The sequence below is a fragment of the Moschus berezovskii genome, chromosome 13, assembly GCF_049115385.1.
Source record: "Moschus berezovskii isolate FMDL1 chromosome 13, NW_MosBer_1.0, whole genome shotgun sequence".
Classification (NCBI taxonomy): Eukaryota; Metazoa; Chordata; class Mammalia; order Artiodactyla; family Moschidae; genus Moschus; species Moschus berezovskii.
This window is the reverse complement of record NC_142472.1, coordinates 71,682,977-71,697,433: the sequence shown is the minus strand read 5'-3', so window position 1 is coordinate 71,697,433 and position 14,457 is coordinate 71,682,977. Positions and strand designations below refer to the sequence as shown.

General features: G+C 43.9%; 1 protein-coding gene across 1 annotated transcript in view; it reads left to right on the top strand.

Moving 5' to 3' along the window:
* GTF2F2 (general transcription factor IIF subunit 2) overlaps positions 1 to 8,051 on the top strand; it is a 150,389-nt gene extending 142,338 nt beyond the window's left edge. The window contains exon 8 of the mRNA XM_055426057.2: positions 1,459 to 8,051. Within this exon, the coding sequence (XP_055282032.1) occupies positions 1,459 to 1,578 (120 nt within the window). The 3' untranslated portion in view covers positions 1,579 to 8,051. The remainder of the gene's footprint in view (positions 1 to 1,458) is intronic.
* The last annotated feature ends 6,406 nt before the right edge of the window (positions 8,052 to 14,457 follow it).

Here is a 14,457-nt window from a genome sequence, read left to right as displayed (position 1 = left end):
AGAGCTGAGCCATCCGGGCCATTTGAGAGACCTGTATGTAGTTCCAGTGCTAACCAGGGACCCCTAAATAAAAGTTGAAACTGCAGAGCAGTACACCAGTCAGTGTAATGTGGTGTTTGATGATGTCGGTTAACACATACTCTCCAGCAACAGTGAAGCTCACAAAACGAAATAACACTACAAGGACCCAAAGATCCCAGAGTGTTAGAGCCAGAAGAATCTTTTAGCAATTGCTGTGGACTTTAGTTCAGTCAGGCTCCAGGGGGCTTGTGGAATGCAGTTTCCCATGTCTGGCACCAGAGGTTTAATTCCCTCGACCTACACAGTAGGGTTTGGTTCACAGGCCACCATGAAGTTCTGATTCAGGTAGTCAAGCATCACACTTGAGAAAGGCACCGCCTTCAACATTTATCAAGCCGTCATCAGCCATTTTTTAAATTAGTGCCTCATTTCTATAAATTAAAAAATTGACACCCTATTATATCTTCCATCAATGGGATGAGTCACTGTAATGTACCTGTAACTGGTTCTATGAAGCATACACACAGAAATTCTTGTTTGGCTCATTGGTTGTGTAGTGGGGGAATTCGTTTTAAATATTTAACTTTTCTCTCTTCTCCAGGAAAGAAGTACTGTAGTTTGTATTGGTTTATAGTGAAATGCTTTTTCACCTTGGGCCTTGGCAAGCAAAGGTGGGGTTTGATACTACATTTTTCATAGCCATCATTTCCATGCCTCTAGTGACCATTTGGGTAATACCTGAATTTTCAGGTGCCTGAAATACCATGATCCAGAGTTCTGACTCCGTCATTTCTCACCTCTATCCTTTGGTGGACCCACACCCAAGAAAGCTGCAGCCCTCAGGGTTTTTAACATATCTTATTCTCCCTTCCTCTGTCTCGGCAACCTTGGCCATGTGATACAAACAATATTAAACATACATAGTGACTTAACCTTATTACACAAGAAAAGCAAGTGGCCCAATAGCAAATTTGAGAACTCACCTTAGAACTGAGAATTCTGGGTGCCTGTCATGTGCTTGCTTCATAGAAAAATAACATATGTTCCTGCTTCTAAAATGACTGTTTCCTATTCAAGAATAACCCTGTCTGACTGTGAACTCAGTGATAACACGGAACTCGGGGGCTCATTACACTTGGTATACTGTGTAAATTAAGTACCAGCAAATGTATTTCCTTCTAGACTCTCCTCCTTTTCTTTTTTTAGCTCTCAAGGCTGCTGGCATTCAGGACTTCCAAGCCCTTTAATGCAAATAATCATATTTAGTGCAGTTATCATGTATTGTATGCAGATAGTCAAAAAGGCAGTTTATTGAAATTCATAATAGAGAAATCTAATGGGGCTTTCAGAATTTTGTTACTTATAAATGTAGTTTGGTGTATCGTTTCCTGCCTTCTTTATCTCATCTGTCAAGATTATTTTGGTTCTGTTTTTCAGTCGTACCTGAAGGACATCTTAAAGGAAATTGGTGTTCAAAATGTAAAAGGGATCCACAAAAACACATGGGAACTGAAGCCAGAATACAGACATTATCAAGTAGAAGAAAAAAGTGATTAAGAAGATTCGAAGCCCGCCTAACCAGAACTAAAGGATGATGAGCTGAGCAGACAGCCTTGATAACGTGAATCCTTGAGCACTATCTATTATAGGGGGGCAATGACTGGTACTTTAATTTCTCTAGGTAAATTTTTTAAACAATACTTGTAAAGTTGCTTAAATGATTTTTGAGGAAAAAGAACACCATTATTTATATACTTGTATTAAACCAGATAATTCATGATGGGGTGGGGAGTTGAAAGGTTTTTCTTTTTAAATATTAACTTTAAAATGTAAAATTAGGGAATGTTTTCTAAATGTGGACTCCCCGTCTTTGCGTAAAGAGCTGAAGTGATGTAGATCTGAAGTGATTGGCATAGCAGGGGAAAAAAGTAAGCAACTACAGAAATTCTCAAAAGGAACTAAGGAAAAGTTCGCTATTCTGAAATTGTCAAAGAGCAAGGCTATCTTTTTTTTTTTAAAACAGGTAGTTGTGTGTCATATTTGCACATATTAATGAAAGTATAGCATTTGGGTGTACTAAGGTAGCAGTTTTTGTTTTGTTTTTTTCTTTTTCAAGATAGCAGTTTTCCTCATTAGCTTACTTTACCCTAGTGACATGAGAAGTGGAAAAAGTCATGGTCAGTTGTTCTTTCTTTCCTCTTTTCTTCTTTGAAAATAGTTAGAAATTAAATGCTTTTCCAATTCGGGATATACATCTGCCATCATAAGCTTCTCAAAGATGTTTACTGCACACTCAGCGAGCCTATATTGACTAGTGTGTGACAAAGGCTGTTTACCACCTAAAGGAGGGTTGTAGGGGTAAGGTTGATGTGTACAGACAAACAGGTTAATGTCAGCTCCTGGGGAATGAAAGTGTTTCTTTTGTCTTTCTTTTTAATTAGTTTTAAGTAAAAGCAGTACCTGTCCATGATATGACATAGCACAGAATGTTACATATCAGGCAGTCCAAAAGCATACCCATGAATACGATCACCGAAACGAAAGAAGCTTTAGCAAACTAAACACAATGAAGAATTTATTTTTACTTCTTAATTTTGTCAGCTGTTTCCGTATGCTTACAACCAAAAAGTAGCAAATGCCAAAAATTTTTAATTTTTAATGTAATTGAAACAAAGCGTGGAAATAATCTGTCCACTGAGATAAATATTTTCCTGTATTATTTGATTTTTTAGCCGCAGAATGCTGAAGCTGAGTGCCAGTGCATTAAATTTTTTGTCCTGAGATGCCCAGTGGAATAAAACTAAGGAAGGTGGTCCCACCCCTCTTCCACCTCCAGTTGTCTTATCCTGCCTTACTGTGCCGCAGCAACCAAACATTGTATCTCCATTACCTTCCTTTTTTTTTTTAAAGGTGTTTTTTTGTTTGTTTGTCTGTTTTTGATGTGGGCCTTTTTTTAAGTCTTTATTGAATTTGTTATAGTATAGCTTCTGTTTTATGTTTTGGTTTTTTGACTGCAAGGCAGGTGGGATCTGAGGTCCCGAGTCAGGGATCGAACCCACACCCCCTGCATTGGAGTTGTAATCACTGGACCACCAGGGACATCTGTCCATTACCTTTCAATTCCCAGTTACGTAAGGCTCAGTGTAAGCACGCAGATGGATAATGGTGTGATCTGTCTGTATATAGCTGAGAATTCTGGGCACCTGTTAGTTGCTTTGTTCAGAGTGTATATCTTCCCCCAAACCTTGGCTTTTGGGTATATGACACTGCTCTGAAGCAGACCTGTGTCTCCTCTACCCCTGCCTTTTGTTTTGTAGTGCCAGCACCTGCCAGAACGTGCTGCTGGTAGAGTTGCCAGGGCAACTTCGTCTCATCTAAAACTGTGCTTTGGTTATTTTCTGCCAACTTGGTTCTTAAGCTTGTTTTAGTTACCTTGTACCTTATCACACTGACAGCATCTTATGTCTTCAGTACTTATTATCTGTTCAGTAGAATGGGTGGTAGACTGGTGCCATTCCTGATTAATTTTTTGAAATTGCTTTCTTATTTAGTGCAAAAATACAGCTGTTGGTCAAGAAGGAGATTCTCTCTTCCACCTGGGTTCCCTTTTTCTTTTATTTCAGGACTCTCTTGCTCTGATAAGCGTGGTTTTGGCAGCCAAAGATCCTAAACCCTTATAGCCACTGTGAGATGGTGAGAGAGGAGGGCTGATGAGGGAGATGTGCACCTGGTGAGATGTCCCATCATGAGACAGCAGGAGGCCGTACGCAATCAGTGAGATTGTTACGCTCGACCAGTGCACACACTGTGGGGATGTTTTAACTGACAAAATGCAGTAAGATTGTGGTTGCTTGGCATTGGAAAGATTTTAAATCACATGTTACCAGTAGCATCCAAATTAATAGATCTTTAAAAAGTGAACCAGTTTAGCTCTATGGTATCAGAAGCAGCTCTCCTGGATTTCAGCAGAGGTGCAGTTGTTCCTGATGGTCTGTGATGACATTTTCTTTGAAGCCGTTTTCATCACAATTGGTACATATTAATGAAAATAGGAGGAAACAGTGCCTGGCAATGTATCAAATGCTCTAAAATACTGTCTCTTTTAAAGAATTAGTGCAGAGAAGTAGGTAGTGTCCATTTTATGGAACCATTTTCCGCCCAACATATTATCATGAGTCCCAGTCCCTCTTTAGGAGAATTCTGCCCTTTTGGGATAAAGTGAATGCTAGAGTATACCTTCCCAGAAGCCCACGAGTCTCCCCCAGTCTCCCTCATCTCACCTCCAAACCAGGACAAAGGCAATCAAGATGGTGACTAGTGGTCTTTGGCATCCGCTGCCTGCATCCAGACACCCAGCCCTTCCTGGCCCACAGGACATGGTTACATTATCTCCTTTAAAATCAGGCTCCTCTTGCTAACTTTTAATCCCTGTTACACTTCAAGTGCCCACGTAGGGTGTGCAGCGTTAGAGTGGACTCCTCAAGCTCCATGGGCATCCAGGATCACAGTGGAATGTGATGGGAGGACACTAGCTGTGGCACCAGCTGAAAGGTAGCTGCCTTCATTCAGACTTCACTTGCTGAAAGCTTACCTTTTGTCTCAGTGTATTGGCCATTTTCCCAGCATTTGTGTGATGGTCCAAGAGGTGACAAGCTGAGTATCTTTTTGGTTCAGTTTTCATTGCTTTGACAGTTCAGCACATGCTCCTAAGCCTAATATCTTTTTCATAGTATGTAAGAGGAGTGATCAGAGATCACTTTATAACATTACTTTTCTTCACGTTATTCCCATGCTTTCTTCTTCCTACTTCTTTTCCTTTGAGCAGGTACCACCATTGATTATACAATGGCATGATGTAACACCCGACAGACCGACGGTATAAGTCTTTGATGGTTTATCATAAGAAAATTAACAGCTTCTATCTGATTTTGTTGGAAATCATCTAAATTTAAAAAGGACTTTTTCAGTGCTGTAGCTTCCACTTTAAACTGTTTATTGAACTCTTACTGTGTGCCAGACACTCTGCTTGGCATTTGACTCCTATGACTCATGTAATCCTCACAACAGCCCTACAAAATGCAATTCGGGAGACCCAGTTCCATCCCTGGATCGGGAAGATTCCCTGGAGGAGGGCATGGCGACCCACTCCAGTATTTTTGCCTGGAGAATCCCGTGGACAGGGAGCCTGGTGGGCTACAGTCAATGGGGGTGCAAAGAAAGGGACACAACTGAGCGACTAACACTTGCACTTTCTTTCAACTCATGTAATCCTGACAACAACACTACAACGTGTGTGTGCGTGTGCTAAGTTGCTTCAGTCCAAACCAACTTTTAGTGAATTGTGTCTTAGAGGTTTGAGGTCCCAATCATTTGTCTGGCGCCACTGCAAATGCTAATCAATAAAGACAGATAGGGAATAAGAAATAAACAGGGTCAAATGACTCCTTCCTGGAGGCCCAATTACTCCTAGTTGGCCTGGACGGCCTCCCTAAGAGCTGAGGCTGAAGTAGAGCTTTCTCTATTTATCCTTTTTCTCACTTAGTGATGACTAGCTGCCGCTAGTGGGTGTTTGACCTGGCTTACCGTTTGCAGGTGAAAAATCTGGAGTGGCTGGAAGAAGACAGGCAAATGGCCAACAGGTACATGAAAAAATACTCAGCATCACTACTCATCAGGGAAAAGGAAATCAAAACCACAGTGAGCTATCACCTCGCACCTGTTAGAATGGCTATCCTGAAGAAAGGCAAGAGATAAGAAGTGTTGGTGAGAATGTGGAGAAAAGGGACCTCTTGTGCACTGTTGGTAGAATATACATTGGTTCAGCCCTTAAGGGAAACAACACTGAGGTTCCTCAAAAAGTTAAAAATAGAACTTCCGGATGATCTAGAAATCCCACTTCTCTGTGTGTATTTAACCAAAGGAAATGAAAACAGGAGTTCAAAGAAATATGTGCACTCCCATGCTTATTGCAACATTATTCCCAACAGTCAAGAGATGGAAACAGCATAAGTGCCCATCGATGGATGAATGGACAGAGAAGATGTCATATATGTATGTTATGCAGTGGGATATTATTCAGCCATGAGAAGAAGGAAATCCTGCCATTTTCAGCGTGGAAGGACCTTGAGAGCATTGTGCTAAATAAGTCAGAGAAAGACAAATGGTATATGCTGTCACATACATGTGGAAGGTAAAAAGGCTAAACTCATAAAAATGGAAAAGTGGTGTTTTCCAGAGCTTAAGGATGGGATAGGAGAGATGTTGCTGAAGGACACAAACTTGGAGCTAGTAGTAAATCAGTCCTGAAGAGCACAGTGAGTAAAGACAACACTGCTATATTATTAACAATAATCATCAAACTTGCTCAGAGACTAGATCTTACTTTTACCACACAGAAGAAGTAATTACATTATAGAAGAGCTAGCTATGCTTCATTGGCAATCATATCACAATATATAGATTATCAAATCATATTGTATTCCTTGACAATGTTTCTATATCAGATGTATTTCAATTAAAAGCAGTAGAGTCAAAACACCTGAGCTTCCCAGAGGCAAGCGCAGCCTATCATGCTCGCCCATGAACAGTGAACATCGGGACTCAAGAACGGAGAATGGAAACAGGATGAATACAGCTGTGCCTGAGTTGTCCGTCAACACTGTTAAGGAATCTTTGTTAATTCAGTGGAAATAGAAAAGGTGAGCTTTGCAAAAGTCACATATGATGATGGGATGCTAGGCTTCCAAAAGAGTTCTCAAATGAATCCCTTCCTTAAGTTAGCCTACTGCGCAGTTCCCCCCTCTGGACTACTGATGACCTGCTCCTCACCCCCGGGACACAGCTGAGACATAAAGGAGCATTCATTCAGCCGTGCATTCTCTTAACATTGTCACATGCGGATCTCCAAAGAGAGACCAGTGTAGCATGAAACTGCTAATAGCACTGCAGAAATAAATCATGGTTTCTCATCAGTGATGTTGAAAGGAAGACTAAAAATTCTGTAGACAGACTTCCTTCATGGTCCAGCGGGTAAGAATCCGCTTGCCAATGCAGGGGACATGGATTCGATCCCTGGTCTGGGAAGATCCCACATGCCTTGGGGCAGCTAAGCACGTGCACAACAGCTGCTAAGCCTTGAGTGCTGCAACCACTGAAGCCCACACATCACAGTGAAGAGGCCCTGTCCCCCCGCTCGCTGCAGCCAGAGGTCCCACACAGCAGCACGGACCAGGAGCAGCCAAAATGAAGACAACATTCTATAGAGGAGGATATAGTTAGAAAATACAAATAAAATAGACTGTATAAAGGTCTCTCAAATAATAACAAAACAACCCAGTTTAAAACTGAGCAATAACGATACACATGCACCTCACCTAGAAGCTACAAAGAAGCCATTGAAAAGCTGCTCAACATTGTTGGTCGTTCAGTTCAGTCGCTCAGTCATGTCCGACTCTTTGCGATCCTATGAGTCACAGCACGCCAGGCCTCCCTGTCCATCACCAACTCCCGGAGCTCACTCAAACTCATGTCCATCGAGTCGGTAATGCCATCCAGCCATCTCATTCTCTATCGTCCCCGTCTCCTCCCACCCCCAATCTCTCCTAGCATCAGACTCTTTTTCCAGTGAGTCAACTCTTCACATGAGGTGGCCAAAGTATTGGAGTTTCAGCTTCAGCATCAGTCCTTCCCATGAACACCCAGGACTGGTCTCCTTTAGGATGGACTGGTTGGATCTCTTTGCAGTCCAAGGGACTCTCAAGAGTCTTCTCCAGCACCACAGTTCAAAAGCATCAATTCTTCGGAGATCAGCTTTCTTCACAGTCCAACTCTCACATCCATACATGACCACAGGAAAAACCATAGCCTTGACTAGATGGACCTTTGTTCGCAAAGTAATGTCTCTGCTTTTTAATATGCTATCTAGGTTGGTCATAATTTTCCTTCCAAGGAGTAAGCATCTTCTAATTTCATGGCTGCAATCAACATCCGCAGTGATTTTGAAGCCCCCAAAAATAAAGGCTGACACTGTTTCCACTGTTTCTCCATTTCCCATGAAGTGATGGGACCAGATGCCATAATCTTAGTTTTCTGAATGTTGAGCTTTAAGCCAGCTTTTTCACTCTCCTCTTTCACTTTCATCAAGAGACTTTTGAGTTCCTCTTCACTTTCTGCCATAAGGGTGGTGTCATCTGCCTATCTGAGGTTATTGATGTTTCTCCCGGCAGTCTTGATTCCAGCTTGTGCTTCTTCCAGCCCAGCATTCCTCATGATGTACTCTGCATAGAAGTTAAATAAGCAGGGTGACAATATACAGCCTTGACGTACTCCTTTTCCTATTTGGAACCAGTCTGTTGTTCCATGTCCAGTTCTGACTGAAAGAGATGGGAATACCAGACTACCTGACCTGCATATACGTTTCTCAAGAGGCAGGTCAGGTAGTCTGGTATTCCCATCTCTTTCAGAATTTTCCAGTTTGTTGTGATCCACACAGTCAAAGGCTTTGGCATAGTCAAGGGAAATGCAAATTAAAACCACCACAAAATAATGTTACACACCTACCAAGATGGCTAAAATTCTGGAGACCTGACAGTACCAAGTACTGACATGCACAGCACCTGGAATTCTCACATGAGAATCCCTCATGGGAATACAGAATTATAGAGGTATGCTGAAAAATAGTATGGCATTTTTTTGGTGACATTAATCATACCACCCTATAACCCGGCAATCTCACTCCTAAGTATTTGCCCAGGAAAAGTGAAAATAATATGTGCATACAAAACACCTATACACAAATGTTTAAACAGATTTGATCCTAATTGCCAAAAACTGGAAACCAACCAAATGTCCACCAACTGGTGACTAGATAAACTGTAGTGTAGACAGTGAGTGAATACAGCTCACTCAGCAGTGACAGTGAAGGACTGAGTGATACAGCCGTCTGGGTGAATCTCTGATCCTGGTGCCAAGTGAAAGAAGCAGGGCTTGGTAGGGGGGTGATGTACTGTGTACTTCCAACTGTATGACATTCTGGAAACAAGGAAAACTATGGGGATAAAAATGGGCCAGTGTTTGCCTGGCGTTGAGGGTACATGAGGTTCACTACAAAGAGACGCAGGGGAACTTTTGCAGTCATGGAAATTATGGTCGTGGTGGTGGTTACATGACTGTTTGTTAAAACGTAATCTGCACATTTAAAAGGACGGATTTTACTGCATATAAAATATCCCTCAATACACCTGGTTTTGGAAAATTAAGCAGGATAAAAACTAGCAAAAATATCCATCAACAAGGTTAAACTTCAACTCATCTGTATTATGGAGTGTCTGCAACAGTTAAACAATAAGATGCATGAATGCACTGCCCTGGAGATAGCTCAGTATTCTCGAGAGTAAAAAGCGAGTTTCATAACAGTCTTCATCGTAAGGTCCGTTTCTATTAAAAACTGAGCAAAATATGTATTTCTGCATGCGCACACACGTATATAAACAAGTCAGAAAACGCACTGAGCTCTTAACACGGCAACCTCTAGGGAGGAGGGCAAGGGGGAGTCTTCACGTGCATACAGTCCGACCTGTCTTACCAGTGTTCATTGTACTGCACCCTTGTTTATAAGGAACTTGAGCACCCACAGATTTTGGTATCCAAGGAGGCTCCTGGAACCAGTCCTCAAGAGGTACGAGGGATGGCTTTCTGTCTTGAGAGGGATGGTATTTTTATAATGAGAGTATATAATGACGACTATTTGAATGTGTGTGTGTATATATATATGCTCATGCTCAGTCATGTCCGACTCTGTGTGACCCCATGGACTGTAGCCCGCTAGGCTCCTCTGTCCAAGGAATTCTCAAGGAAAGAATACTGGAGTGGGCTGCCATTTCCTCCTCCAGGGGATCTTCCCGACCCAGGGATCAAACCCAGGTCTCCTGCATCTCTTGTGTTGTTAGTTGGTTTCTTTGCCACTGCGCCACCTTGAAAATTACTTACTACACTGCATATATTTAAAAAGGAGAGCATACCTTTTATGAAATAACTTAAAAGATACTCCATTTGTACCCCATTGGGTGTAGGGGTTAGAGAATACCTCAAGTCTCCGCGTCAAGGAAGAACCTCTCCCTCGAGGACTAAATGTGGGACAGAGCCTGAACTTCCTCAGACTTTCATTGAATGTCACTTGTTGCGTCCTAGGTGTTACCCGAGCATCTGCAGTGGGGGAGCCAAGTGAGGCTTCAGCCCCATCCTGCACTGCAAGCCACAGGTATGTGTGGGTCACTTCTGTCAGGGAACAGTACCGTTCAGAGTGTTGGGGAGAGGCCTGCCCTGTTGCCTTCACCAGTTCTCCTAGGATTAACAGAGGTCAGTTCCATCCCCAAAAGAGAAGAAAATGCCCATTACATGCAACGATGAAGGCCTTGATTTCAGTCCACTGGGAGAGGATCCACAAAGTCACTTATGCTTCCATGTGCTTGCTCAGTTGTGTCTGACTCTCTATGACCCCCATGGACTGTAGCCCACCAAGCCCCTCTGTCCATGGGGTTTTCCAGGCAAGAATATTGGGGCAGTTTGCCATTTCCTACTCTAGGGGATTGTGCTGACCCAGGGATCAAACCCATGTCTCCTGCATTGGCAGACAAATTCTTTATCACTGAACCATCTGGGAAGCCCATACGCGTACCACAGTACATTGGGAAGATGAGTGTCACTGAACAAAGGGAAACTTATCACTGCTTTAATTTGCTGAATGTATGAGAAAGCAACTTTGAATTATTACTTCCTACCATAGTAGGGGAGGTAAGAGGTCTGCTGTTTGGAAAGCATAGCGAACCAAGGTAGATTCTCAACTGTGTCTCTGTGGGACTGTGGAAAAGCTGAGGCTAGAGTTGGAGGCAGCTTGAGCTGAAGCTCCAGCTAACGTCAGCCCCCACAATATCCACTTTCTTGTGCCTCATGCCTCAGAGTGAGGAGCCCTATCCCTGCATTGAGCCCAGGGTCTGAGAGGAGATCAAGGGACTCCTCCAGTGCTGGGTGAGCCAGGCTTCCCATGAACACAGCAAATGGACGTGTTCAGATGCAGTTTCTGGAGGTTGTGAGCCCTTATTACTCACCAAGCTGTGTATCTTCTTAGAAAATAAAACTCTTTTAAGTCACCCTCAGACAGCACTGCCAAGTGAGGCCTCAACAGCGTGTCAGCCAGCTCCAAGATTGCATCCTGTTAACCACCTACACACAGATTTGTCCGAAGTCCACAGACCTTTGCCTGCAAGCCTGGTACATTGAAATGGGAACAGCTTTGTGTGTGGATGTATCGAGTCAAATGCTGTTGCAGGCAGAAGCCCAGTTATCAACTGGGAAAGGACACAAAAGAACAACACTTCTGTTGGGCCCAACTAGTTTCATGATTTCCTCATGAAAAAAATTGAGTGTGTCTGTCAGGGCTCAGGCATCACGTGTGTTAGAAACGAACTCAGAGAGAAGCCAGGAAATCAGAACCGGAGTTCACCTTCTCCATCACATCTGAGTACTTATTCTTGCCAGGTGTTTTCAGGTGGTCATCACTAGTATTCTGAGATGGAGAAACTTGTGGTTTAGGGGACATGGCTGCATGGAGACTGCTCAGTGGAAGTGGGTGTCTGTACTTGGTGAGAAGTTGGTCAAGTTGATTTCCGATGTCCTTTCTGGCTTTAAGACTCCGTGTTTCTAAACCATGGGCCTGGCCAAGCTGGCCAGTCAGTCTCACCTGTCATGAGACTGGAGAGGGGTTTACCGTTCTCACTCAGAGCTTCTGCCCATAGCACAGACCAGCTACAACACGCCGTCCTGCTGTGAACAGATGGCAAGGCTCTAGACAGGCGTGTGTGTTCCAGGAAAAGACCACTCGCTACCTGGCTTCGCAGCATCACCGGCACCCCTGCTGTGGGCCTGCCTGCCTCTGCACATCCTGCCTGCTCCCGGAAAGACTCCTCCGTCCCCCAGCCCTCCCCGGACTCCCTACCCTGTGCTCTTGGGTTGTAAGAGGGTGAAATCCACTCAAGTTGGCTCAGAGGAAGCAAGAACAGCCCTCGGAGGGGGCGGGGGAGCGGCCCTTCTTCCCTCCATCTTGGGCCAAGAGGTCCCTGCCTTTGATCTGTCTGCCTCCTGAGCTCTGTGGGCTGCCCTGGTTCCAGAGGTCCATGTCCCCCCAGAAGTGCTGCTTGCACTTTGCTTTATCCTCCGCTGTGGCCTCACTTTTCCACTACTTTTCGGCTCGGCTTCTCAGAGCTGACTGACTTAACTCTGGGTCCCCTCTGAAAACTTCCTACAAAAGTTGGGTTGCTGCCCCCTTACCCCTCATCTGACCAGTAGACGAAGCATGCCTGTCAACAGAGCCCCCTGCAGTGCAGGGACAAAGGACTTCCCAAGGAAGCAGTTCCGCTAGCTGAGCATCTGTGAACGGTGCCCCCTGCAGGACACTCAGGAATGCACAGCAGGGAATAGGAGAACCCTGGGTCTCCCTGTTCCTCTCTGTGGAGGAGAGTCTGTGCCTGGAGTCCCAGCTGAAGAGAACACTAGGGACCATCCACCAGTGAGCCTCAGGTAATAGTGGAAACTCAACTCTGAGGAAAGGATTTTGCAGTTTTAAAATTCCTGTGACTCCCATGTAAAGACAAAAGAACAGAGACTGCTTAACCGATGGAAGAGAAGGGTGATATGCTTATATGAAGATTCAGCTAATAAAGGACCATTTAATTCGCACTATCAGCAACAATTTTAAAGCATTTGAATCCTAGTTCTGAGAAGGTTAAGGTGATACTTGTGTTCACACAAGGTCAGTTTTCATGCCAATCCCAAAGAATGTTCAAACTACTGTATAGTTGCACTCATTTCACTTGCTAGCAAGGTTATGCTCAAAATCCTTCAAGCTAGGCTTCAGCAGTGCATGGACCGAGAACTTCAAGGTGTACAAACTGGGTTTAGAAAAGGCAGAGGAACCAGAGATCAAATTGCCAACATCTGTTGAAGAAGGCAAGGGAATTCTAAAAAAGCATCTGCTTCATTGACTACGCTAAAGCCTTTGATTGTGTGGATCACAACAAACCGTGGAAAATTCTTCAAGAGACATGAATACCACACCACCTTACCTGCCTCCTGAAAAACCTGTATGCAGGTCGAGAAGCAGTAGTTACAACTGGAAAACAGACTGGTTCAAAATTGGGAAAGGAGTATGACAACGCTGTATGTTGTCACCCTGTTTATATTATTTATATGTAGAGTATATTGTGTGAAATGCTGGACTGGGTGAATCACAAGCTGGAATCAAAGTTTCCAGGAGAAATACCAACAACCTCAGATATGCAAATGATACCACTCTAATGGCAGAAAGTAAAGAGGAACTAAAGAGCCTCTTGATGAGGCTGAGAGTGAAAAAGCTGGCTTAAAACTCAACATTCAGAAAACTAAAATCATGGCATCCGGTCCCATCACTTCATGGCAAGTAGATGGGAAAACAGTAGAAACAGAGACTTTGTTTTCTTGGGCTCCAAAATCACTGTGAATGGTGACTGACTGCTGCCATGAAATTAAAAGACACTCCTTGAAAGAAAAGCTATGATAAACCTGAACAGCGTATTAAAAAGCAGAGACATCACTTAGCTGACAAAAGTCTGTATAGTCGAAACTATGGTTTCTCCAGTAGTCATGTGCGGATGTGAGAGTTGGACCATAAAAAAGTCTGAACACCAAAGAACTGATACTTTTGAATTGTGGTGCCAGAGAAGACTTGAGAGACCCCTGGACTGCAAGGAGATCAAAACAGTCAATCCTAAAGGAAATCAACCCTGAATATTCATTGGAAGGACTGATGCTGAAGCTGGAGCTCCAATACTTTGGCCACCTGATGGGAAGAGCAGACTCATTGGAAAAGACCCTGATGCTGGGAAAGATTGAAGGCAGGAGGAGAAGGGGATGACAGAGGGTGAGATGGTTGGATGGCATCACTGACTCGATGGCCATGAGTTTGAGCAAGCTCTGGGAAATAGTGGAGGACAGAGTATCCTGGTATGCTGTCATCCAGGAAGTCTGGGAGTCAGACACGGCTTAGGGACCAAAGAGCAAGTGTGCACCAAAAAGCGCTTTGAACGTCTCAGACAGTGTAGCGGCTGTTTCTGTCCCCATTCTACAGACACAGAGACAAAGGCACAGAGGTGAACTGCCCCCAGCCCCATGGCCTCTCCAGCCCTGGATTCTCAAACCCACCTAATCATTGTAGCAGTCTGAGTACAGGCTGGAAAAGTCCAGACACAGAGCGTTTCAGAAGGGAGTGAGTTTATTAAGAACAGAGAGCAGGGACAGTGAAGGCGCTGCAAATGCAGTGGATCGACCTCCTGACCAGAGAGAGTCACGGGACACTGTTAGAACAGCAGGCCAGCTTGAGGGAGAGCTGACGCCTTTCGTGGGCTA